Source organism: Syngnathus floridae, chromosome 2, assembly GCF_059516105.1.
Source record: "Syngnathus floridae isolate MCC-2025c chromosome 2, RoL_Sflo_1.0, whole genome shotgun sequence".
Lineage (NCBI taxonomy): Eukaryota > Metazoa > Chordata > Actinopteri > Syngnathiformes > Syngnathidae > Syngnathus > Syngnathus floridae.
In genome coordinates this window covers 24,791,501-24,815,803 of record NC_142414.1, presented here as the reverse complement: position 1 = coordinate 24,815,803, position 24,303 = coordinate 24,791,501, and the positions used below count along the sequence as shown (strand labels likewise).

The following is a 24,303-nucleotide window of genomic DNA, read 5'->3' as shown; positions in this document are numbered from 1 at the left end:
ATAGCTACACGAGTCAAAATATTAGAAACAGCTGCCTGTATGATGCAGTAAAATTTAACACCGGAGAAAACTGCAACCGCAATAATACAAATATGGTCCAATAAGTAGTCATTGGACTGTGTTTCTCACAAAGCAGCATTATTACCTTTTAAAATGACAGAATTCTTTATAACGTTCTTCTATTTTAAATGTGTAGCTGACGAGCGTGGGTGGAAATGTCAATGTCACTTGAGCAGTGAAAAGCAACAACAGCCCAATTCTGAATTATATTAAAGTGCAAATGATTCATTGAAAAAAAGGAATAGAAGAAAATAGCTGACAGAAAAAAATCCTAAGCAAACACCACCTGTAATTTTTTTCCCTGAGAGAACTTAGATTTTACACTATTACTGGAGTGCATACGTGTAGCATGATTTTTATGCAAAATATCTACAAAATGGAATATCCCCTCTCTGGGATTAATAAAAGGATTCCTTCAGTGCAAAAAAAAAAAAGCAACCGCGTGCTTGTTTAAAATAAGATGGAAAGGAACAATATTTGCAGTGAAAGCTTGTTCCAAATGTAATGGAATTCAACTCCCCAGGTTTCTAAGGTAACATCTTCATGAGAAATGTGATGCATGTGAGATCACGGGTCACAGTGACCTTAACAGTCAAGTGTATCATTGTAGTCAGCCTGCCAAGGACAGCAAACAGTAGAATTCATAGAACCGTTTTGTATTTTGTATTGGTGAATAATGATTTCACTCAGACATTGCATTCTGTACAATCGGAATCCAAGTGTGTGCATTTAACAATCGACAAGTGGAAACATGACCTACCCTTTCTCCAGAGCGAGGCCTCTTCTTTGGCCTGCTGGGTGCAGCGTCATCTTTAGGGTTGGTGTCTATGGCCCAGTAGGAACCCTGCCGGAGGAGCCCAATGTTACGTTTAATGGCAGCGATTAAATTAATATAAAATGACAATCATGATGATTGGATGCTTGCCTCTCAGTCTTTGCGCAATAGACGACAGGAAGTTAAGTAAAAAATAGTCCAAGATGATCTTTTGGTTCAGCCCTCCAAAACACTCAACAATTCAATCTGAGTATATATGCAATGTTATTTCCACAACCACTTTGGCATAATTTTGAGCAATATCGGGAAACGTTCATTTGATGTATTAATATATTTTACATGCAAGTGTGAAGAGATTTTGACAGGTATGTGTGTTTACACATGATGCCTTTATTGACCATTAAATATCTGTAGTTTATGTCAAATTCTTTTTGAGTATACATATATTATAGTCTACTATATTGGAGGGAGGCAGCGTGGCAATCAAGATCTACTTTTCGTTACTAGTTCCTTCATAAACAACGCGCAAGCACGGCAACAACTCTCAAATAAAGAATAGGAGCAAAGAAGTGAATCAATTTGTTCCTTGATTTCCTCCCGGTATCTCTCTTTCATTGTTCCCCTTGACTCCCAAAGAGGTCCAAAGCAGCAGACATAGAATTTCAGGAGGTTGATCCAGGCCATGTACACACACACACACACACACGCACACACACACACACACACACACACACACACACACACACACACACACACACACACACACACACACACACACACACACGTGAACACAACACACACACCTCTCCCTCATCTTTCTCCTCCCCCTGTCTCTCAGTCCCACATCACTGAACAGCACACAGCCAATTAACGTACACACATGCATGATTTAGTTTCTCGCCTCCCTCAATGGCTTCATACAGCCAATGTTACATACAAGTTCTCTCCCACCGTGCTGAGCTATCGACCACTTCGATCTGAGGTGTGAATTGAGGTGCCGGGCAGGTCCAAGCCGGGCTAATCAAGGGGGAGCTGCTAGCTTTATGTCTTCGCAGACCTCCACTCAAGCTCAAGGATTCACTCTGAATTATTTAAACCTTCTTCCTTCTTAATTCATTTTTCAATGGCCCCAAAATCCCAGCAGCATGGCGCACCCCCTGACGAGTGCACAAATGTGGCACGGGGAGGGGGTTGGGGGGGGGGGGGGGGGGGGGTAAAACTAACATGTACCAAGAAACACCAGCAATTTTGGAGACTGACTTACTTTGCCAGGATCGTCTTTGGAGCGAGGCACTTTCAGAAAACACTTGTTCAAGGACAGGTTATGTCGTATTGAATTCTGCAAAGAGAAAAGGGGAAGGAATGCTGTGAGAACAAGTGAAACGACAGTAGATTTTTTTTTTTTATAATTAACAATACACAAATGACATTAGGCCTTGCTCAGTAAAAAAAGTGAATGCATTCACTCCATTTGCTGCCCTTTAAACAGATGTGAGAATATGGACTCAAATCCGTGACAGAATTCTATGTAAGCCTCTCTGTGAGGGTGTCGAAATGATTTTCCTTGTTACTCAGCAGGCTGGTCAATATCGTCCATCTCGACGGATGGGTACATTTTGGGATGAGACCACTTGACCAAAATTGACGCAAGATGTCTCCAACATTGAGTCATCACTGGCTTTTGTGTGTGGTCCTCCCAAGCAGCCTGACAGGCATCAGTGAGGTCTGAAGATAGCAAGCATCATGGTTTACATTTGAAAAACATGTTTAATGTGCCTGTAGCATATCTTGGGATATGTTTAACAACTAAGGCTTATCAGTGGTGCCTCGAGAAAGTTTTACCGAAGGTGGTGCAAGAGGTTCAGTTGGAGGGCGGAGGTTAAAACTCTCTCGCCAACAATTGTTGCTTGTGCATCATTGGACATAAAAACCTGATAATGAAGTTTCACTTTATGTTGCTACCCTTGTTTCTTGCCGCTACGCCAATCTCAGGGCAGATTGAGACAAACAACCATTCACATGCTCATTTTTGGAATGTGGCTCAAAACCAGAAGCTCTTGGGTGTGAGGCAGACATGCTAATCACTACTTCACTGTGCAGCCTTTGTGTAGTTGTAAGTTGTGCAATGCTACACTGCAGAAAATTGAGATTAAGTGAAATGCATAGAGCATAACCCTTTAAGATGGTGCGATTGTGTCGAAGAACACTCGGTCGGTGGGTCGCGCTTATGCTCAAGTTGGCATGACTGTGAATATTGTGATTCACCCCGGTCATTGTATTCTCAGGGCACTAAATCGATCACAACTGTAGCTGTCTGTTTGTGCCCTGAAAATTGTGCACAAGTGACAAAAAGCCACAACCAAAATGGAGCAGGACACTTAATAAAAAATAAGCACTGTCATAACTATAGCCAAGTTTTTTTGGGGTGATTCTGGAACATATAAGAACAACTTTAAAAACAGGCCCTATTTCAACCTTTTTGTGGCAAAACCTTAACACGTTGCATAGTCGGTGTGTAAGAACGAAAGAAAGCAAAAGAAGAAGACTCATATCAGTGCAGGCTAACCTGGCGTGAACCTACTCTCCCTTCAGGCTTCTTTTTTTCACTCATCTGCTGTTGCTAATTAATACCAGGAGGAGATGATGGAGGATAGGAGGAATAACTACACTACACCTCCCCACTTATTCCACTCAGGCTTTGTTTGAGCCTCCTTATCAAGTTGAAGAGAAGAGCCGTGTCTCAAAACATGCTCTTCCAGGAGAAAATACTGTAGGAGTAGGGATTCTCAGCATTAGGACCATCTACAGCACAGACTTTGACGTTTATGAAGCAGCTTGGGTTTGAAGCCAGAAGAGCATTTCCCCCCTCACTATTAATGATGACTGTGTGTACAGCAAGTCGCGGGTGTTGTGCTGTTTAATGCGGCTTGCTAAGGAGTGCGGGCTCCTGGACTTGAGGATGTTGGTTACATAAGGCACGTTTGACAAGCATGGCTGACTTTTTGACAAAATACAATGTGATATAATGTGATGTGTGACAAAAAGTAAGGTTTGAGGGACACGCTTTGGGGTGGAGGGTGTGTGTGCATCCATGTGCCTCCGTGTACGCGCGCGTGTGTGTGTGTTTGTCTGCATGTGTGTGTATGTGTGTGATTGTGAGATTTTGTGTATGGATCAACTCAAGAAAGTTATCAATGCAAGTACTGTTTGCATGCTCATGCGTGTTCATGCTCGGATGCAGACAGGGAGAATGCCGATTTGGAAAACAAGAGGAATATTTTGCCCAAAGGAACAAAGGAAAAAAACAATGTGTAGAGAAGCAACAAGCAAGCGGGTCCCTGAAACAAAACCAAAGTTGAGTATCAAAAGTGCCTAAAACATGGTGTTTCCCGATATTAACGATTGTCCTGCAACCAGTTGAGGATGTCCCCTGCCTTCTGCCCAAAGACAGCTGGGATTGGCTTTTGCACGTCCGCAAGCCTTGTGAGAATAAGCGGTTCAGGATTAGTTTTGGATTCGTTTTGCCTAAATTGCAAGATAACATTAGCGCCATTAGTCTTCAGGCAAAAAAGAAACAACTTAATTATTGATGTGCTCTTAAATTGTATAAATTGTATAATTGTGTAATTGTATAAAACAAATTGTGTGTGTGTGTGTGTGTGTGTGTGTGTGTGTGTGTGGTGGGAGGGGTCACAAATCTGATCACTCATAATCAATTATTAGAGAAAACATGCACAATTTGATGAGGTTCAGTTCAACGTGACACTCACACATCTTTACAAAACAAAAAATGCAAGGTTATAGATAACCTTATACGTATAGCTCGAGGATATGTATGGAAACAATCCATTTATTTCCGCTGTCACAATTATATGACGTCAAGCTCTTTGCATGATGGACGACACCTCCGTTTCTACGTCGTTGCTACAGCCATCTGTCAGATGGGTCACTGATGTGGCCCGGTCTGAACAGGGCCAAATCCAATTTGGACGCTTACTAAAAACTGCGTGGACTGTCAGCCCTAAAAATTACCCGATTGTTCTTTTGTGCTCTCATGCATCGCAATCCAAAACATTTGCATGAGGAGGAATGCCCTTTTAAAAAGTTTTGTGCACATCATTATTCTGGGCTAATTTACAAGCCGTCACATTTCTTTTGCAATTCTTTCGTGTCTGCTGCCTTCCTACTTGGAAGCCAGCGTCTTGTGCTGCCGAATATTGAAAAAGAAGTTCACAGGCTAGCAACCATCCTGCTTGTGTCACATCAGCTTAGCTGATTTAAAAAGACAAATGCTCACAGCCTTTATTCCAATGCAGTCTTTCCAAAATAACAGCGGGACCAATCTGGGTTGCAGGGCGGCGAGAGGTCATGGTGGCGCGCTTCCTGCTTATAGTAGTGTCGGGCAAAAACACTCTGGAGAAGTGACAGCTTTTGTCAGCGACGTTCCATAAGACGAGGACAGAGAGCGAGGGAGGAGGAAGGATAAGAACGGGAGATGTGTGTTTGTACTCTGCATCCCCTAAAAATATGTCTGACAGGTTTGGCTTTCATTCATATTGAATAAAAGTATGAAGACAATTCAACAATGGGTTTGTGAACTACACAAGATAAGACCTTTCTCAGTTTGACTAGATTTTGGAGAAATAAACAAAATCAACAAGGTGAATAGACTAGAAGAACCTGTCTAAGTGCCTGTCAAATAGAGGAACTTTTGAGGAAGCTTAGAAATCCAGCCAAAATTTCAATTTTCAATGCCATTCACATATATATCTTTAGGTCTCAAATGGCTGCACAAAATAATTACATTATGATGGCTAAACCTGAAAAAAATGCATCAGAACATTCCTTCCTTCCTTTTTCCCTCCTTTCCTTCCTCGTCTTTACTTCCTTCCTTTTTCCTGTCTTACTTCCTTCCTCATTTCCTTCCTTACGTCCTTGCTTCCATCCTTCCGCTCGAGGCACACTACCACCGAAAATTAGCTAAGTGTTAGACGAGGTTTTATATTAAAATTAGTTGTTACGACAAAAGACGTGAAAGTGCTCGATAAAAAAAATATATATATATATATATATATATATAATAGACTAAAAATAATTATTTTTTTTTTCATTGTATTTCTTTTTTTCTAATAAAAGTGACAGTTTTTTAAAAAGGTTTTAGACAGTGTAGGGGAATAAACTCTTGAACATGATTGTGATTAAAATCCAAAAGAATCAACATGACTGTTTTTACTGTTTTAGACTAGCTCTTTAAATATTGGAACAATAAGAACAAAGTCACATTTAAAGACGCCCTACTGTTCTGGCAGCAGCTGAGTGGTTGTCACAATGAAGGTGTCACAGCTTGACTCTGTGCTTTATGTTGGTGAAAACTGCACAATCCAGGTTTCCAGTCAAACTAAATACTGGGATTTCCATCAGTCAACAAACGCACCATGGCCATCAGAACGTCACTGTTATCAAAAGCAGACAGCATTACACACAAAACCTGAATATGTGCCAATGCAGCACAATCAGATCATAACATTTCAAGATTCTCTGATTAGCCACGCTCGCACGATTAGTAAGTGTCTGACTAGGTCTTGCACTATATAACTTAACAGTGGTTTGGCGATCCTGTTTAGAATGTGCACCATAATTAATATTGGACAATATCCCACAGCACAGCTGAACATCTCCCACGGGACACCAGTGTGTCGCGGCACAGTGGTTGGGAAAACTGCTCTAAATTGTGTGTCCTGCAATTGGCTGGCAATCAGATCAGGGTGTCCCCCACCTACTGCCCAAAGTCTGCCGGAATAGACTCCAGTGAACCGGCGACCCTTGTGAGATTAAGCGGTTCAGATAATGCATGCCTGCGAAATTTTTTGGGAATAAGCGGTTTGGATGATGAATGAATGAATAATGGATATATGGATGAATAAACTCGTTTACTGGCACCCTCCTCCCGTCCTGAGTTTTTTCTCAGGATGGCTAATAAGATGTCGTATAATTGTTGCTTAGGCCTACTGTTAGCCATATGGAAGGATCTAGAGGCCTGGCTTCTTTATCAGGAAGATCCTAGGTTGGATGTGTGTCAAATCCTTAAGGAGATAGCGAATACAAATTCTTCTGTTTTAATTAAAAATGTTAGTCTTGGACTGCTAATATTGATTAGTACATAATTGGTTTTTCATGTTGAAATATAATGACTAGCTACATGTATACATGTTCCTTTATGCACAGATACGTATGTGTCAGTTTGTCAAGCAAAGGGAATCTACTGTTTCATATTCAAAAGATGCATCATGTTGGGTTCTTATTGAATACTTTCAAATAATATATGTAAAAAATGAGAATCTGTCACGGATTTTAACATAACACAAATGCTGACATGGAAAGTCATATGAAAATGTATCAATACAAAATGTAGACAAATACTTTTTCTTAGGCTCCTGAGTGATGCCGTCACAACTGCAGCTACTTCAAAATGGTTGCCCATTCACACTAACACTAGCATATATTATTGTGACACACCATATGTAAACCTCTTCAATCAAGGGCTGGCTCATCTAGGTTGCCATAGTTACATTGAAGGAGCAGTTTATCAACAAAAGACAGCGAGCCATTGGTCTCACTGTCTTAAAAAGTAAATCACAACATCACACTGCGTGGTTATACACACACACACACGCACACTAACATCTGGCCTACAGACGCTACCACCATGACATATAGACTGGGAATGTAGGCGTATAAAGCAGTGTGGTATGCGTTGCTTCTTTATATGGCTTCTGAAATATTCTGATAGTGATTGTGAGCAAAAGCATCACACACGGGTCACCATTTAGATTAAAGTGAGTACTACAGTATACTTGATCATAAAAAACTATGATGATGATGATGGATAAAACTAAAAAAAACAAAAACGGTTAATGCATGCAATTTTACTCAGTACCCAGCTGAACATTTTGACTGACAAATTACATAATATCTAATCAATACAATCACGCTCAACCACAATGTATGTACGTACCCTGGCTAAACAAGACTCAGTGCATCAGCTGTACCTTTACAGTGAGCAACCTGTGTTTGACAATTGCCATCTTGCACGCTGAGCTACAAAGATGCACACTCGTGTACTCTGCATAACTGTACTGCTGAATTGTGTTCTTTGCATACCATTGAAACGCAAAGTAGCAGCACAGCAAAGATATTTCAGTTGCACTCAAGCGACCCGAGGAGGCTTTGTGCAGCTAAAGAGCCGCTACGACTCCCAGCAGCCTTCCTCCAAATGCGAGCACACTTGACAGCGTACACCGACCTCCGCTGTGCTTCGTCGCAGATCTCCCGCCGAGACGCAGGGAGAGGATGGCAGGCAGAGTAATGCCTTTCTGATGATTCATATCAGGTGGTGATGCAGTGACGTCGGCAGCGCATGCCGCCAAAGGCCAAAGGCCATTGTGATAGCGCTGCCCTTTACTACAGCACATTAGCTCATGTTAATTTGCAGGTAATTAGGCCGGGTTGCATGCAAGCTAGTTTGAGGCGATGGAGGATGCAGGGGGTCAAGAGCAGGTTAGTCAGCAGAGACTACAAACAAGGCATTTGTTAATGCTGTAGCTCAAGTGTGCCATCTATGTATCTATACTTCAGTGTCCCTTTTACTGCTACGTATTGAACTGTGCAAAAAGGGGAAATCGCGGGGAGATGCATGGGTGTGAAAAAGGTGGCGGCGGGACCACTGAGGTAATAGGAAGGTAGTGCAGAGTACAATTTAGAACAAGAACATTTTCAATGCAATGCCTTTTTAACTGAAAATATTTTTTAAAAATAATAATAAGTGATACATTTGTTATTTGGGATTTTATTTAATGAGCTCACAATATTCTAATTTTACTGATGATAGTTACATTATCTGCAATTCACTGGTGACTTGTCCAAAATCTAGACAGTCTCTTGCCCACTGTCAGCTGGGATGGGCTGAAGCTCAGCCTAAATAAAAAAGGATAAGCTGTAAGGGTGTAATATAAAACAATTTAAATCGAATCAAATTTTAAAAATGTTGCATCATCGCATCATATTACACCCCATATGTCAAGATACATATCAAACATTTCAATATCACAACTGTAATTGCAATATGATGACGCCCATAAGCCACTTGATTTGTGCTCACAGTCATCATACAATACATTTTTATAGGGTAACACAACCTAACGAACATTTCCCATTAATTTGACACCAACATGTCAAATTTTACAACCTTGTATAGTGTCATGATAATAACAGCAAACACAAGTGGCCATTACATAAATTTGTATGTGGCCAGAATGTGTTGTCCTCATTTAAACTCTGTTTCCCCTGCACCCTCGCATTATCATACAGAGCAGACGTAGTGCGTGTACAGGGTAGTAAAAGTCTCCTCTACTCACTGACAGTCTTCGCTCCTCCCGCCCCAATTTTCTCTTTCCTGCTGAGCTCCCCATGTGTAATCTGCAGACTGCACACGTATACTCTGCTTACCTGGGTGGGTGCACAATCAAGTGCGTGCGTGTGTGCGTGCGTGCGTGCGTGTGAGGATGACGGAGTGGGTGAACATCATATGAAGCGTGTGTTGGTATGGGGGAAAAAAACTGTGTGTGCGTCTTGTGTTTGTACATTAAGAACATGTCTTTCTACGTGTGTGTCCAAATGTCTGGCCAACATGCCAACCAAGTGTGTTTGTGTGAGTGTGTGCAGCTGACAGCAATCACCTGAACTGGAATGACCCAAATTTACGTAATCTTCTGAGTGATGGTCATAGCTGGTATGAAACAAGGCTGCCTGACAATGCCTTGCCTCTTCCTTACACTCCTGCTATGCAATGCTAATTATTAGCCTTTCTTTTACAAAGGGAATGCATCAAATCACAGTTAAATGGAACCACTCGAGTGCCGCTTTTATGCAGGAAGCAGGCCTACCGTAAATTTCATCACACAACTTGCAATACTAATATATTGAACACGCATTTTTTTCAAAAGTACTAGTTCTTTTCTGACCGAATAATTTGATCAATGTTTTTTTTAACCACCCCAAAAATTGATATAACACAAATTGATTACACTCCAACAGCAAGGACAGTCTGAATATGGCAGGAGTTCTTCAGAAATCTCTAAATGTACTCTAAGCAGCAGATTGTATTAATGACATGCTAACATAAAACCATAATGGGAATTATCTGAATGGCAATGACCTCAATGGAAAGTATCCCGCTCTCTATGGGATATGGTCCTTGCTTTAAATACCCTGCACCAATCTCACGGACGAATGCCAGAGCGTGTGAAAGTAAATCCGCCACGAGTGTGCGGCTGTAATGATGCCACTAGAATGCAGCCTCACACGCAAATCAGTGAAGTGTAATTATGGGATCCCAAAACATTCTGGCACCCAAATACAATTGAAGAAAGGGGAAGTCATAAGCTGCACTGACAGAAACCCTAAAAGGCCTAAATAAGCTCTATCCTCTCTTCCTTAATAGGAAACAAATTGAGTGAGTCCTGCAATGGAGGTAAGAGGGTGCGCCAAGCCAAGCTGGTTTGCGTGTCACCACTTCAGGCATGTATCGTCACACAGGGAGCACCGGATAGAAGATTACAGACAGACAACAATTGGAGAACGCATATGGAAAAGACAGATGGTATAAAGAGGAGAAAAAGCTCTATTAGAGAACTTTGTCAACATAACGGAAAGACTACACTGAACCTGTTTACTACGGTTGACATGTTATCAACCAACCGCAATTGGTGAAAGTTTGTGATGTACAAAAACGACGTTAAAAGAATAAATAAATAAAACAAGGTTGTGGTCTTTATCCCTCCCACATGCTTAAAACACTTTTTAAGCGTATTTGAACACACCCAAAAAATGGAAAGCACAAAACGTATAGAAACTACTGTAAGTTCCTAAGTATTAGGAACAAGTGAGTACCACAACTAGTATCAATTTCAGCCTTATTTTAATGTATCGGACTTCGCGACAGCGGCCGATACCAGTCATCGATACTGGGGCGCCCTCTTGTGGCCGTTTTATTATCAAGAACTAAATGAAATGCATTGCAGACCGAACGTTATTCTAAATTAATTCTATCTATGTCAATCCTATTTTATGCTCATCAGGATTATTCATTCATTCATCTTCTGAATCGCTTATCCTCACGAGGGCCGCGGGCATGCTGGAGCCTATCCCAACAGTCTTTAGGCAGGGTGGGCGGGGTAGACCTCGAACTGGTCACCAGCAATCACAGGACACATAAAAAAACAGCAATGTTATCACTCGTGACGCAAAGACTGAGAAACTTGAGAATGCACAATGTGAAATTCAAGCATGGAATAATTGGTGTCATCTTCCTTTAGTTCACCTTCTCAAAAGCTAATTGCTCCAAAAGTGGAAGTCCTGCTACACAATGTCTGTGCTGATAAGAAACCATGGCAGCACAGGCTACTGCGACTTCTTAACTTTGTGTCAGCCTTAATGACCTCCAAAGTTTTCAGTGCAAGGGTTGTTTCTCTGTCTGACAAGCAGGTTGCAGAATTGATGTTAATTGGCTACCTAATTAGCCTGCTATCTAGTATAATTGGGACTCAAGAATGTTGTGTGATAGTGAAAGAGCAACAAGAGCACTCGGGGACTGCCAACGTCCGCCAACATCCACCAAATCTGAGTAAACAGCTATGACGTTAATAGTTACCAAATGAAGATGAGAGTTTTGTCTGGAATTGTCCAGCCATTCCAATTTCTACAGCATTTATTTATTCTATCCAGGCACCCAACAGGAGCAAGAGTTTATCAGAGTGGATGACTTGACTGCTCGACAGGGTGTTTTTTTTTTATTGGGACACGAACAAAAAAAGTGATCACATTTTAGTTGCATAAAAGTCATGTGATAAGATTTCTTGTGCTGAATTTATATGACTGAATCAAATGGGATCTCTCCTGTGTAGCGTTTCTATATTCTACCTGGTTTTTTTTCTCTTTACTCAGGTTTCCTCCCATAATCCGAAAACATTCCATCCATCCATCCATCCATCCATCCATCCATCCATCCATCCATCCATCCATCCATCCATCCTGTCTTCATTATGGCTTAGGTTTGCAGCTGAGCTGAAGCCTATCCTACCTGAGTTTGGGTAAGGGCCAGTGTACAGTGTACAGTAACTTGCCAAGTTAATTGAAAACTGGAAGTTGCCGATCAGAGTCAACGTGACTATGACTTCACGTGTGTCCAGCATTTGATTGGTGACCATTCCAGGGTTCTGAATCAGACATTGTTTTCCATTATAAACTTTAAACTTTTGACAAAATGAATATTCTCACTTAAATGTAACTAGTAAATCCTCTACCGATCGTGGAAAAAAATATAATTGATAGATGATAAGCAGATGAACAAATGAACACTGTACAAAGTCATGGAATCAAAATATAACCGTGGTAGCTTTAAAAAAAAAAAAAATTTTTCAGTTCACTTTCAAATCAAAATGAGCAAAGATGGAAGGATGTGCTGCTGCTTACCTTCCAGCCACTGCCAGCCTCTCTGTAGTAGGGGAAGTTGTCACAGATCCACTGATAGATCTCACTGAGGGTCATGCGTTTGCGAGGCGAGCCATTGATGGCAAAGGTGATGAGGCTTGCGTAGCTGTATGGTGGTTTACCGTCTCTTTGTTGATTACTTTCCTCCTGGTCTAAAGCTGTTCCAGGTTCTAACTGAGTGATTTTTTTTCCTGGCCCATGATGTGCATGATGGAGACCATGATGATGATGGTGGTGGTGGTGGTGATGTCCATGATAGTGACCGTGGTGGAGACCACCCGCATCTCTGTCAGTCTTCTGGATGGCTGCTCTCATGCCAAGCTGTGGAAGCCAGTCCATTGAGGTCAGGCTACTTTCCAGTTCAGAGGTCATAGTGCTGGAAAAGGATGAAGAATAAGATGAACAGCGGTTTATGGACCCTCTCCTAATGGGCTCAATGGGTACCGGGGTGCTGCAACCTTGGATCACATCTGCATGATAAGAATAGAAAACAGTACTAGTGTTAGTATATAGACCATGATCACAATAGCCAAATTTAAGACCTGTTCCGCTTTTTTGAGGCTACTTTGATCAAGAATTTGGAAAAAAATCCACTTTGAGTAGGAGATATTGTTTTGATATTAAATGCAACTTGCACAAAGCAGAATTCATTCCTGAAAATGACTACAAACATTGTTCAGTCTCATTTGGTTCACATTGAATCAGAAAAAGAGTGATGTGGTTTGGATTTTAGTTAAGTCAACAACAACATTGTTAAACCTGCTAACACAGTTTCAACTCTCACACGTCACTGGTAGTGAGGTCCATATGTGACTTTCCAAATAGTAAGTGTAGCTGTGAATGGTTATCTGTCTCTGTCTGTCCTGTAATTGACTGGCACCCAATCTAAAGTGTACTGGTTTCAGATTCTATACTGTGTCTCCAATATAATAAATAATTTGTCGCACTAAGACTGCTATTAAAGCATATATTACATATGCCAATTTGGCGAGGGCAATGGATAGAGGCTTCTGAACAAGACCTGGGAGCTGCTGATCTGTCTATATTCATATATTATTCACTGAGGAAATCTGTCTGGAATCTTTTTATGTCAACTAATGTGATAAAACATTGCTAGGTTTGAACTGAAATGCAACGGGTTGCTCCTAGACCCGTGCTCCCTACTTCTGCCAAGTATCATGCAACTCGGGTAACACAGCTAAACTGGTAAAGAAAACAGCAATAAATATACAAGTTGTGGCGGTGGTTTTTGAGGAAGGCAATGTGATATCTCAAAATCCGTACATTGTTTTCAGTAGTGAGGAGTTAACGTTGCACTTCCAACTAAAAGCTAGCTATGTACCAAAGCAAGATTTTCATGATGCCATTGAGTTGCTATGTTATTCCTTGTACCACAAAAAGAGAACAGGGCATCACAAGTTGATCTTGTGGACAATGTGGACTGTCACTGTTAAGTGGGTACTCAGAAGCAACTTAATGGGACCACCATGGCATTCTTTTGAACTCCCATAGACAGCAATGAATAATGGCCAAGATGCAGGCAGACTGTGTAACAGCAAAGACATTCAAAGATGTTCTAACCCAACATGGAAAATGCTTTTCTCCAGTCAAATGTTTTAAACTAATTTATGTCTGCACAGAACATCCTGTAGACTGGTTGAGAGCAAATCCCTTAGACAATAAGAAATGTTTTTTTGTTTGTTTATTTTGTTTTTCCATCAATGACACGTCAAACTGTCAATAGACAAGGAGAAGTATTAAAAAAAAAACAAAGGACATCATCTTCTCCTGTACCGTTGATGACTAGGCTTTGTCCATATCTATCATATCTTGCTTTGTCAGAGTTAAGTTAGATTTTTTTTCTAAACGAATCAACAACAAAAAAAAACTGTGGAGGTCCACCGAGCAAATATTTCTGTTATAATTACCTATTGAAAGTTCAAAATAAAACCGCAACATGAATTTGTAAAATGGAACATATCCTGTAATTCAAAGGCACGTAGCCTTTTAAGATTCTGGGTTGCATTGCGATCTGGCTACATTGGATTTCTGGTGTGTGGCTCTCCAAAAGTCAAAAGAGGAACCCTTCTACACCTCGGGATGTTTTCCCTACCAATCGACAACCAAACTTTTGTTTCTAATGGTAACATTTTAAATGAGTGGATAAAGAACTTGAATGAATACCATTGACAAAAAAGTAAGGCAAGATGCTAAAATGAAAAGTCGAAGGACTCTGGCAATTCCTGGCGCTGCTGCAATGCACAAACAGACAACCACACAAGACGGTGAGCTCGCTCCGCCAGCCTTCATGAGTTATTAATAACGTGCAAGCGCTCAACTTGGCTCGGCATCCAACCTGATTTCAACTCTTCTTTCGGTCTCTGTGTGCTCCGTCAATCTGGATTGCTTCTCATTCTCGTTGTTTCCCAAGTGGAAATGGCAATTGGATCTGCAGAATGACTAAAAGCTGCGGAATTGTTTTCACAAGTGGCTGCCAAATGGGAGACGAGGGCAACAGCTCCAAGCCTCTGAAGGAATGGAGAAGCTCGATTGTCTCCTATACCATATGTAAAGCCCACCAACATTCCACACTTGTTTGACGTGCATCTCATTAACATAATTGTTTTATAAAACTGCATGGCAGTAAAATGTGACCCTGTGTTACAGTGCCACCTGCAAACCCCACAATGAAACGCAAGCCCGATCAGAAGATATGCCTCATAACCGCTCATAATCGGATATCGACAAGAACTGTGTAAAATGCCCTTTTAAAGACTGACAGCTCACAATCACCACGCTTTTGAAAGTTACATACCTGACACTTCAATCCGGATGGGCGCAGATAAAGCAAAATCTTGCTGCAAAATGTGTAGGCCGGCAGATAGAATACTCACTGTAATTAGCAGTCAGCCTTCGAAGGATACCAACATGTACACTGAATCTGAACCTTCATTTTGCATCCCACACAGCAACCTTCGTGTGTCCTTGCACACAACAAAAAAGCCCACTGGCCCACACGTTTTCCATTCATACTCAGTGAATATGATCAAGGTTGGATCATTTAGATAAGCATGCCTAGGGAGAGAAATGCAAACCGTGTGTCTCTCTCAATCAATTCCTCTTGAGAGGCAATGTACCAGGAGGAGCTCCAGCAAAAATGGTGTTAATTGCAAATACAGATAAAATAATTCCGTAACATTTTTTTAGAAACACAAATATTTGGCAGCCATGTCAATGAGATAAATTCAGGCAGTGGTACCATGGCAAGGAAAGATAACACACAAAATATGTGATGAGGCTACCTGCACAGCAACAGCTCCCAGCACACCCTCAAGGTCTAGCGAGAGCTATCATCCCAGGAAGTCATCTTAATTGATGAAGCTCTACAGCTGGAGGAGAGGTAAAATTGCTAGCAGCGGTGATGGTATGTCCTGTAGGTGGGAGCGTGGGGAGGTAGTGACAGAACAACAAGTACTTATTTTCTCCTCATTAAAAGGAGAATAAAGCTGTAATTCAGTCAGCCACAAGCTGCAAACCCGCTGTGCTGCAATGGTTTACAGGAAGTTTGTTGGGAGCGGGGACTGTCTGGAACGCGGCCCAAAGTAGCTTCACACAGCTCGGCTGACGAGTCGTCGATTTGATGAGTAATAGGAGAGAGCGGAGGACAGGGGGAGGAGGGGCATGACTTGGCTTCGAGGGAGATGGGTCCTGCTGGATGAGCGAGGTGCAACCAATTACCTAGTCAACCCAGTCAACTGGTCCCACGGTGACTGGGCTGACCTCAACATAGTGCCTCTCTAATTCATGCTGTGTGTCATACCAGCCTCAGAAGCTCAGGGGAGAAGAATTATCAGTGTACAGACATCATGTAGAGTGTACCTCTGCAAAAGCTCCCTAACTGCACTGTAAGCTACTCTGTCTGAGGATACAAACACTTTGTATTTTGGGGAGCAGAAAAACAATCTTGCGTAGCATCTTGTTCATACACCACAGCATATCATTAGCATAAATTAACTACTTCTGCATAACCTTCTCAACCTCTCCAAACAAAGACACAAATAGATATAAAACTGATATAAAGACACCGTGGGGTTGTGTGACATTACAAAACATGAAACCCAAATAAATAATTTCAGAACATTTCCCACCATTACTATAACCTACAACCCTTAATTTAAAAGATTAATTCCTTTCAAAAGGCAAAGTAAAAATAATCGACTGTGATAATCTGATTGCCCAAGTGCGTTTACCTTTGAACAACTGCGGATAGCCTATGTTCATAATAACTATTCAGTTTCAAACTCCTGTTAAATGAGAGTCCACACACAAATGGCAGCATTTGACATGCATAAAGTTTGGAGTTTAGAGTTTTGGAGAAAATTTAAAAATGTTCATTTAAAAAAGCGCTATTCATACACGAGGTAACTCAATGTTGTTGAGGGACGAACCCACATTCTCAGGTTAGGAGACGGCTGCGCAACACTTTGAGCCATGCCACTCCTATGGTGTGTTAGGATATGGCTGCTGTCAGATGGAATCCTTGTACCTCCAAAAGGAGACCAGACGTTTTAGGTCTCATTTTGGGGACACCAGCAATAACTGACAACAACATGATCCCCACGAGCACCAGGAAGGGTACTGGCCTGTTGAAAATATAATTCACCAGTGAAATGATCTGAATTTTTATTTTTTTTGCTATTGCTATCTTTAAAATAATAATAATAATAATAATAGAGCCATTGTGAGTCATTAGCTGTTGATTGGTGCAAATAATTAAGCATGAATGACCAGACAGGAGCAAGCACCCGGGCATCGCTTCTCAGGAAAAGGCTAATAATTTTACACTTATTAATCAAAATAGATTTCCTGCCACAGCTTTCCCAACTCTAAATCTTGTCTCTTTCTAAAGAGTCGAGGGTGTGTGAGCGATTGAATGTATTAGACTTTGTAGTTGTGATGTATGCACTCAGCCACATGCATCAGCAACAGCTAACAGTCCCCTGCTGCTAGGCGGCTTTTAGACTGAGAGCTTTTTACAGTTCTGCATTTTAATAGGGAGTACTTTGAATGGAGTGACGGGGGGTGAGAGGGGGGTTTGGGGCGGAGAGGGGGGGCATCAAAATATTTTCAGAGGAAAATGAAGTAATGACAAAATACCCACCCAGAGCGTTTGGAGCAAAAGAGGTTGCCGGGAAGGGAGCACTTTGCCAGGGGTTGGGCTAATGTGCCAAAAGAAGCCATCCAAACAGCAGTATTGAACATTTTAATTACTTTCTGTTTTGATGCCAAAACACATCAGCCTGAATAGGTTGACTGCTTGAACATAAAAGCGAATCAAGCTGCCCTTATGGTGGCGGCTCACTCATCTCTCAGTGAAGTCGGTGGAGTAATTATCAGCCGCTCCTGTCAGCGTATTCTCAAAGAAGACCATTGATGTCATGTTTCAGTTATAGTCCTTAAAGAAAATGGTCAGACATATCAATACTCCAAAGGGGAAAGAAATAAGTAGCGGGAGCAGAGCGTTTATCCACATTTAAAAGTCTGGCAGCTCTTTTATAAGGCATTTCAGAAGCTTGCAAGTTGTCAGCCGAGGCAAGCCAATTTCATCTCAAATGGAACTCCAAGAGCACTCAGTCGCATACAGACCTCTACCGAGGTGTGGTCTGTATATCAACACACAGGAAACTTGCCTTTTCATTTTCAACCTCGACGGAGGTGTTGAGTGACTTCGTACATGATGCCATAAAGTATGGTAGCTTAATTAATATTCGTATATAATTCTATGAAGGTACTGAAAAGGTTTGGTGTATGTATACTGTAATATTCTTCTGGGGCAAATGATGAAACACTCAGCCAAGTTTAGGACTGGCCAGGAAAGAACAACCTTGTAGTCAGATCATAAACAGTCCCGCTAAAATGATATACAGTACAATGTAAACCTTATGAAAACATACAGCAACTCTAATAAGCTATGCAAAGTCAAAATAGATGTTAAGCGTAAAACATTTTGTTAAAAATGTAACAGGTTACTGCAGTGTCAGCCGTTTGCAGAACCTACTAAATAACTCACACAAACAAGGGCTGGGAAACAAAGCCACTTTTGCACTTTGCGGAGTTGGGTACCAAACAATTGTCGCCATTTTTCTCCGAATCATTGCTGGAAGAAAAGCTGATTGAGAGAGTAGAAAAGTAAACCTCCAAAGCCCTGGAATGAATCATTTAAGTCATTAAAAGCTCACCAAAGCTGAGCATAACACCTGAAAACATCTGCAGAGAAGTGCTACCGACCCAGAAGGTTTACCACGGCAAACTCGGTCGGGGGTGTGAGGGAAGCGATCGTGATTCGAGTTTTAGATAAAAACGAAAAAAAGTTAACAAGGCATATTTTGTCATAAATAAAACATAGGAATGCAGCATTTCAGTAAACTCCCCCAACGGAGGTCCCAGGAGAGAGATGTTTGTGAAATGGTGCAGCGCAGTAAAGGGGGCTATTGCACTGCGTCACTACAGCTCTAACTACATCCCCTCATCCCGCCCTATTCAACAAGGACTAGTCCTCTTTAAAAATTCATTAATTTACAGCAAAAATAGATTAAAGCCCTCATCTGCAACAACCTAAAAAGTTTGGCTTGTGAATAACATTAATAATGGAAGCAAGCATCCAAAACCTCGAGGCCCCTGGCTCGAAGGCAAAGCTTGGCTTTTGTTGCGCTTTATAATGGCGAGTCATTTACATGTTTTAGAAGTACAACAGCTTTCTTGTGGTTGTTTACAATTATTTTGTTTTACATGCAAAATGTCCAACAACTGCAACTTATTAAAACTTATCCAGCAGAGTGCAAAAACTCTCAACTTGTTGAAGATACTGTAGAGACTTTACATCAGACAGATGATGAAAGATTTGCACTGCCCTGCCTTGTTTGGCTGTTGAGTTCAGACTAAAAAAGTCATCATCATGTCTCTCATCTTTGAAATACTAATCTTAAAAAATAAATAAATAAAATTAAAAAATCACTGGCAATGCTTTCCAAGCAGAATCAAAAAGTATTCTTGATGAGATAAGAGGTTTTGTTGTTTTGGAATTCAAATGTTGTCCATTTTCCTGGCAATAAGACATTACAGGCACAAAATAAATGTTCATGGAGTTGTAATGCTCTAATGCGGCATCAGATGGTAAAGGACCTTTCTTCGAGGTCCGGTTTAAGGATGGCATGAAGAAAACACCTTACGAGTGACGACCACACAATCATGTTGTACAGATTTTGATTGTACGAACGAGTCGATCTACTAGACATGCTTTGAAACAATGCGTGTGTATGTGTGTGATATATGAACAACACATTTAAATGCATCAGGTGGGCTGGAGGAAATGATCCAATTTTACTTTATTGGGCCAAAGATTTTTATTTATTTACGACACATAATGCATCTTTCTTCGTCTATCTTTGACAGCGACATATAATCAGAAGCAAAACAATTAAATGAACTTCCAGTAGATGGCAGAAAGGACAGCAGGCCTGTTATTTTGTTGACGGTGGTGAGCTGTGAAATTTTTCTACTGTGGAAAAATACGTGCCTTGGCTCCCTTACAGGTTGGAAAACTCTGGCAGAGACGACTTACTCGTGGAGATTATTGCCTGACAGGTGAGCCGCTCCACATCGATAGAACTGACTGCAGTCCATTCCGCTCTTTTTCTTTCATATCAAACTAATGTCACTTTCAAGATACGGTACAGTATTGTGCTGAGCTGCCAGGACAGAGACGTCTGTTTTTCTTTTCAATAATAAATCTGAACTCTTAACTTATTGGGCATCAATTTAAGGGATTCTGTTGTATTTGCTTGTTTATCAGTTTTGAAGATTTGAACTGTGAGTAACAGAGGTGTATCAAATCTAACCTAAAGAGGAAACAATTTGTCAAATATTTGTATTGAATTTATTTCTCCTTACGCTACATTGAAACTGCAAAGTTGCAATGCACTTTTCCCCACAGCTGGTTTAAGGAGGTGTTGTGTTCAAGGACAGCGTAGAAAACAGAATCACGCAACACAACTGAGAGTCTCGGTGTATGCTAAAAAGATCCAGTTGACAGATTTCTTACTAATAAGATAAACGTACATTCAGGAAAATGGCATCAGTATGAAAAGGTCTTTGAAAGAGAACATACAGCGGACAGTATACACGCGGTACGATATATGGGTCAGCCCAGTGGTGAAGGCAAGCTACCCACATCAAACACATGTCTATTTTGGGCTTTTAATTAGGAGATGATACACACCAAGCAGAAGCTTCAAGATGCTGTAGAAAAAACGAAAAAAAATGTACTGTGTTACTGTGTAACAATGTCTACATGAAGCCATGTCTGAAGATTAGAGTTTGAACTCTCGTGCACAGCGCATACATCGGCAATCATCTGTCAATTGAAAGCAAAGATCAGATTCGTCAATAAGTAGATAAAACATATGCTTGCTTCTCTACAAAAGACATTTATGGACAGTTTGTTTTAATTCAAACATGTTTCCGTTTCCTTAAAAGCAAAGTCACGTAAGATGAATTTGTGAGTCGTAATAAATAAGTAAGGAGACAAAGAAATATCTTGACAGGCTTGACAGATTGAGAGAGTTTCATTCCGAGTTTGTTTTCAGCCAAGAAAATGAGACGCGTGTAACGCATTCACAAATAGCCCTTAATTCAACTTCCAAAAAGTCATTACCACAGTGCATTTACTGACATTGACGATAATTACGACGACCTTTTCGATGATAAAACACAAATCAGTAAAACATTATGGGTCCTTTCTCTTCACGTTTGACGCGATTTTGCATCATGTTTTAATGAAGCATTTAGGGGGTCTAAAAAGTGATCTAGCGAGAAGGTCTACAATGGCAATCAGCAGAGAATGTGGCAGCTGTTCAGCAATTAAAAAGCCAAATTACCCTCAATCAAGACCATTTACGAGCCCAAGTAAATCTCACAGCAAATAATGATGAGAGAGATCTGTTCAGACAGCTCTCATCTTGATAGGAATTAGAGACGCATCCAAACCTAGAGCGTGGCACGCTTTTAAAACCGCCACATACAAAAATATACACACACACACGTCACAGTTTTTTTCCACAGACATGAAAGCATGAAGGCGGCTCGGTGGCGCACTGGATAGCACGTCCGCCTCACAGTTAGGAGGGTGCGGGTTCGATTCCACCTCCGGCCCTCCCTGTGTGGAGTTTGCATGTTCTCCCCGGGCCCGCGTGGGTTTTCTCCGGGCACTCCGGTTTCCTCCCACATTCCAAAAACATGCTTGGTAGGCTGATTGAAGACTCCGAATTGTCCCTAGGTGTGAGTGTGAGTGCGATTGGTTGTCTGTCTCTGTGTGCCCTGCGATTGGCTGGCAACCAGTTCAGGGTGTCCCCCGCCTACTGCCCGATGTCGGCTGGGATGGGCTCCAGCACGCCCGCGACCCCCGTGGGGACTAAGCCGTTCAGAAACGGGATGGATGGATGAAAGCATGATGCATTAGCTTGATCTGCATGCTGCAACAAGATTGATGGGATTGACTTTTAACAATGTTTGTCATTGTCTACAGTGAGGTCAAGAATGCTTTTTGAAACATTACGTCAACATTTACAGCACCTGGGTGGGGGTTAACGTAACAGCAATATAAACGGGTCACCCGAATATGCTATTTGATCATTGAATAGTGCATTCGAGTGATTAAATTACTTTTTAAATTAGGGCGGCTCAACTATGGATAAAATCATAATCACGATTATTTTGTTAAATATTGAAATCATGATTATTTGCACAATTATGTTTTTGAAACTGGACAGCGTTTATTGAACACGTTTGGAACTGAATTTACTGAACATAGTTTAAAAGAAAAAAAACACCTGTTAAATATGACCTGGATCTGGCAGGTCGTAGCGGTTGAGTTGCGCATCTCAGAACGGAAAAAACTAATAATTTATTTTCCTCAATTTTAGGAATTTTGAGATCATCTGGAGCCAAAATCGTAATCATGATTAAAATTCGATTAAATGAGCAGCCCTATTTGAAATTAAATTTTAAAGGTTATAGGGATCAAACTCTGCCACCAATAGCAAAAACAATGCGAGTAATTGAACCCTCCCAAACCTCCAAAATGTTTATAATTTTCTTTATGAACTCATTCACTGACCTCCAATTTCAAAGCAGTTCCCCATATTGCCAGCCAATTCAGAGCATTTAGATTTTTGATCTTTCAGAACCCAGTGAGGATAAGCAGTTCGGAAGATGGATGAATGAATGAATGAATGAATGAATGAATGAATGAATGAATGAATGAATGAATGAATGAATGAATGATTGATTACAGTACCCAGTGGCCATTTACCACACAACTGCACAAATAGTCATAGTGAGTCTTGAGTTTGAATTACACAAGTACTCGCACAGTCGACTGTATGTCATTAGTTATTACATTGCCATTCTGTAAGTACTATCCTGTTATTGCCACGTTATTACATTAATTTTCAACTGCAATTACCATGTACACTACATAAGCAAAACAAGAACTCGTAAGTCTTATTCTATGAGAAAACCTGCATTACTATCAAGACGTTCATTTTTCGACATTTGCCAAAATGTACAAAGCACCTCTGATAGTCTTGGCCCAGAGGTTGCATTGGTGACCACACTTTGCATCCTGACACTTAAAAAGACCGAGAAGAAGAAAATCAATAGCAACCACCTGCTGCCATTTCTTGAAATTTGGGATTTTTATTAGTATCTAATTCCCTATAATTTTCACAACAGTGGTATGGAAAAAGTATTTCGTAGACCCAAATTTGCATACTTTAATATAATCATAAGCACAGTGTGGAATCAGTGTAGGTGGTTCAGCACATTCATCTTTCTGCTGTAACTTTTCCTCATACACATCTGCAAAGGTCACGTCTAGCAAACCTGCTTGATGTCATGGAGAAAAGAACCAGTCGCCTCTAAGCACACATCACTGTGCAGGCTGTGCTCACATGCACAAGACAGTTGTAACTGTCTACTGCTCACTTCAGTTTGACACATAGACAAATGTTTCAATAAGCAGACCTGCAAGGGCCTCAGTCAGTCACACAGTAGGGATGCTGCAAGGTTACAAGAGCAAGCGTATAGAAGTTTACTTTACCAGTGCATATAATTGCTTAAAAAGAGTGATACAATAATTGCATGCATGCATACATGTATGAATTTTGTGACATGTCATTTGCTAAAACCTCGCCGTTTTCTTGATACGCTGAAATTGGAAATGATAATGCATACATTACAAATTAGCAACGCAGAATACTCACTGTGATAAGTGAACAGGAACCGGGTTTTAATTTTTGCACGCCGGTTCGGAAGCTCCAGACTATGGCAGTACTGCACTTCCCGACGTGACTCGACGACAAAAGCTCCCAGTTGGTGTCTGATCTCTGTCACCGCCGGGGCTGCAGGCTCGGTACTCGGCAGGCGTGTCACTTGACGCTACTGTGGTCATCCGACTGTCATGACGGACGACTCGGCACGATGTCCGCGTTTGACTCCAGGCGTCTGGTGAGGACCCGAGGAGACCGCTCTCTTGACTTCCCTCCGCCGCCAATTCACCGGAACTACTTGCAACGGCAGCCGAAGCACGGGTTAGATGGATTCATACACCGCCGTAGGAAAGATGATAGCGCATCAAAGTATCTAGTCCCTAATATTCATGAAGAAATTCACGCCTGTGTGACGATGGACACAACAACAACAAATAATAATAATAATAATAATAATAATAATAATAATAATAATAATAATAATAATAATAATAATAATAATAATAGTTTAATAATAATAATAATAATAATAATAATAATAATAATAATAATAATAATAATAATAATAATAACTTTGACGCCCGCGATCCTCAT

General features: G+C 41.0%; 1 protein-coding gene across 2 annotated transcripts in view; it reads right to left on the bottom strand.

Moving 5' to 3' along the window:
* Positions 1-24,014, bottom strand: part of LOC148402739 (forkhead box protein J3-like) — a 42,865-nt gene extending 18,851 nt beyond the window's left edge. The window contains exons 1-4 of one of the 2 annotated variants that reach the window (XM_088369294.1): positions 23,704-24,014; positions 12,365-12,852; positions 2,100-2,174; positions 821-904 (exon numbers count right to left, since the gene is read on the bottom strand). In XM_088369294.1, coding sequence (XP_088225420.1) covers positions 821-904; positions 2,100-2,174; positions 12,365-12,754 — 549 coding nt within the window. In that variant the 5' untranslated portion in view covers positions 12,755-12,852; positions 23,704-24,014. Of the gene's footprint in view, positions 1-820; positions 905-2,099; positions 2,175-12,364; positions 12,853-15,684; positions 15,917-23,703 lie in introns of those variants that run through there. The other variant, XM_088369295.1, reaches the window with a different exon arrangement.
* Positions 24,015-24,303: the final 289 nt, after the last annotated feature.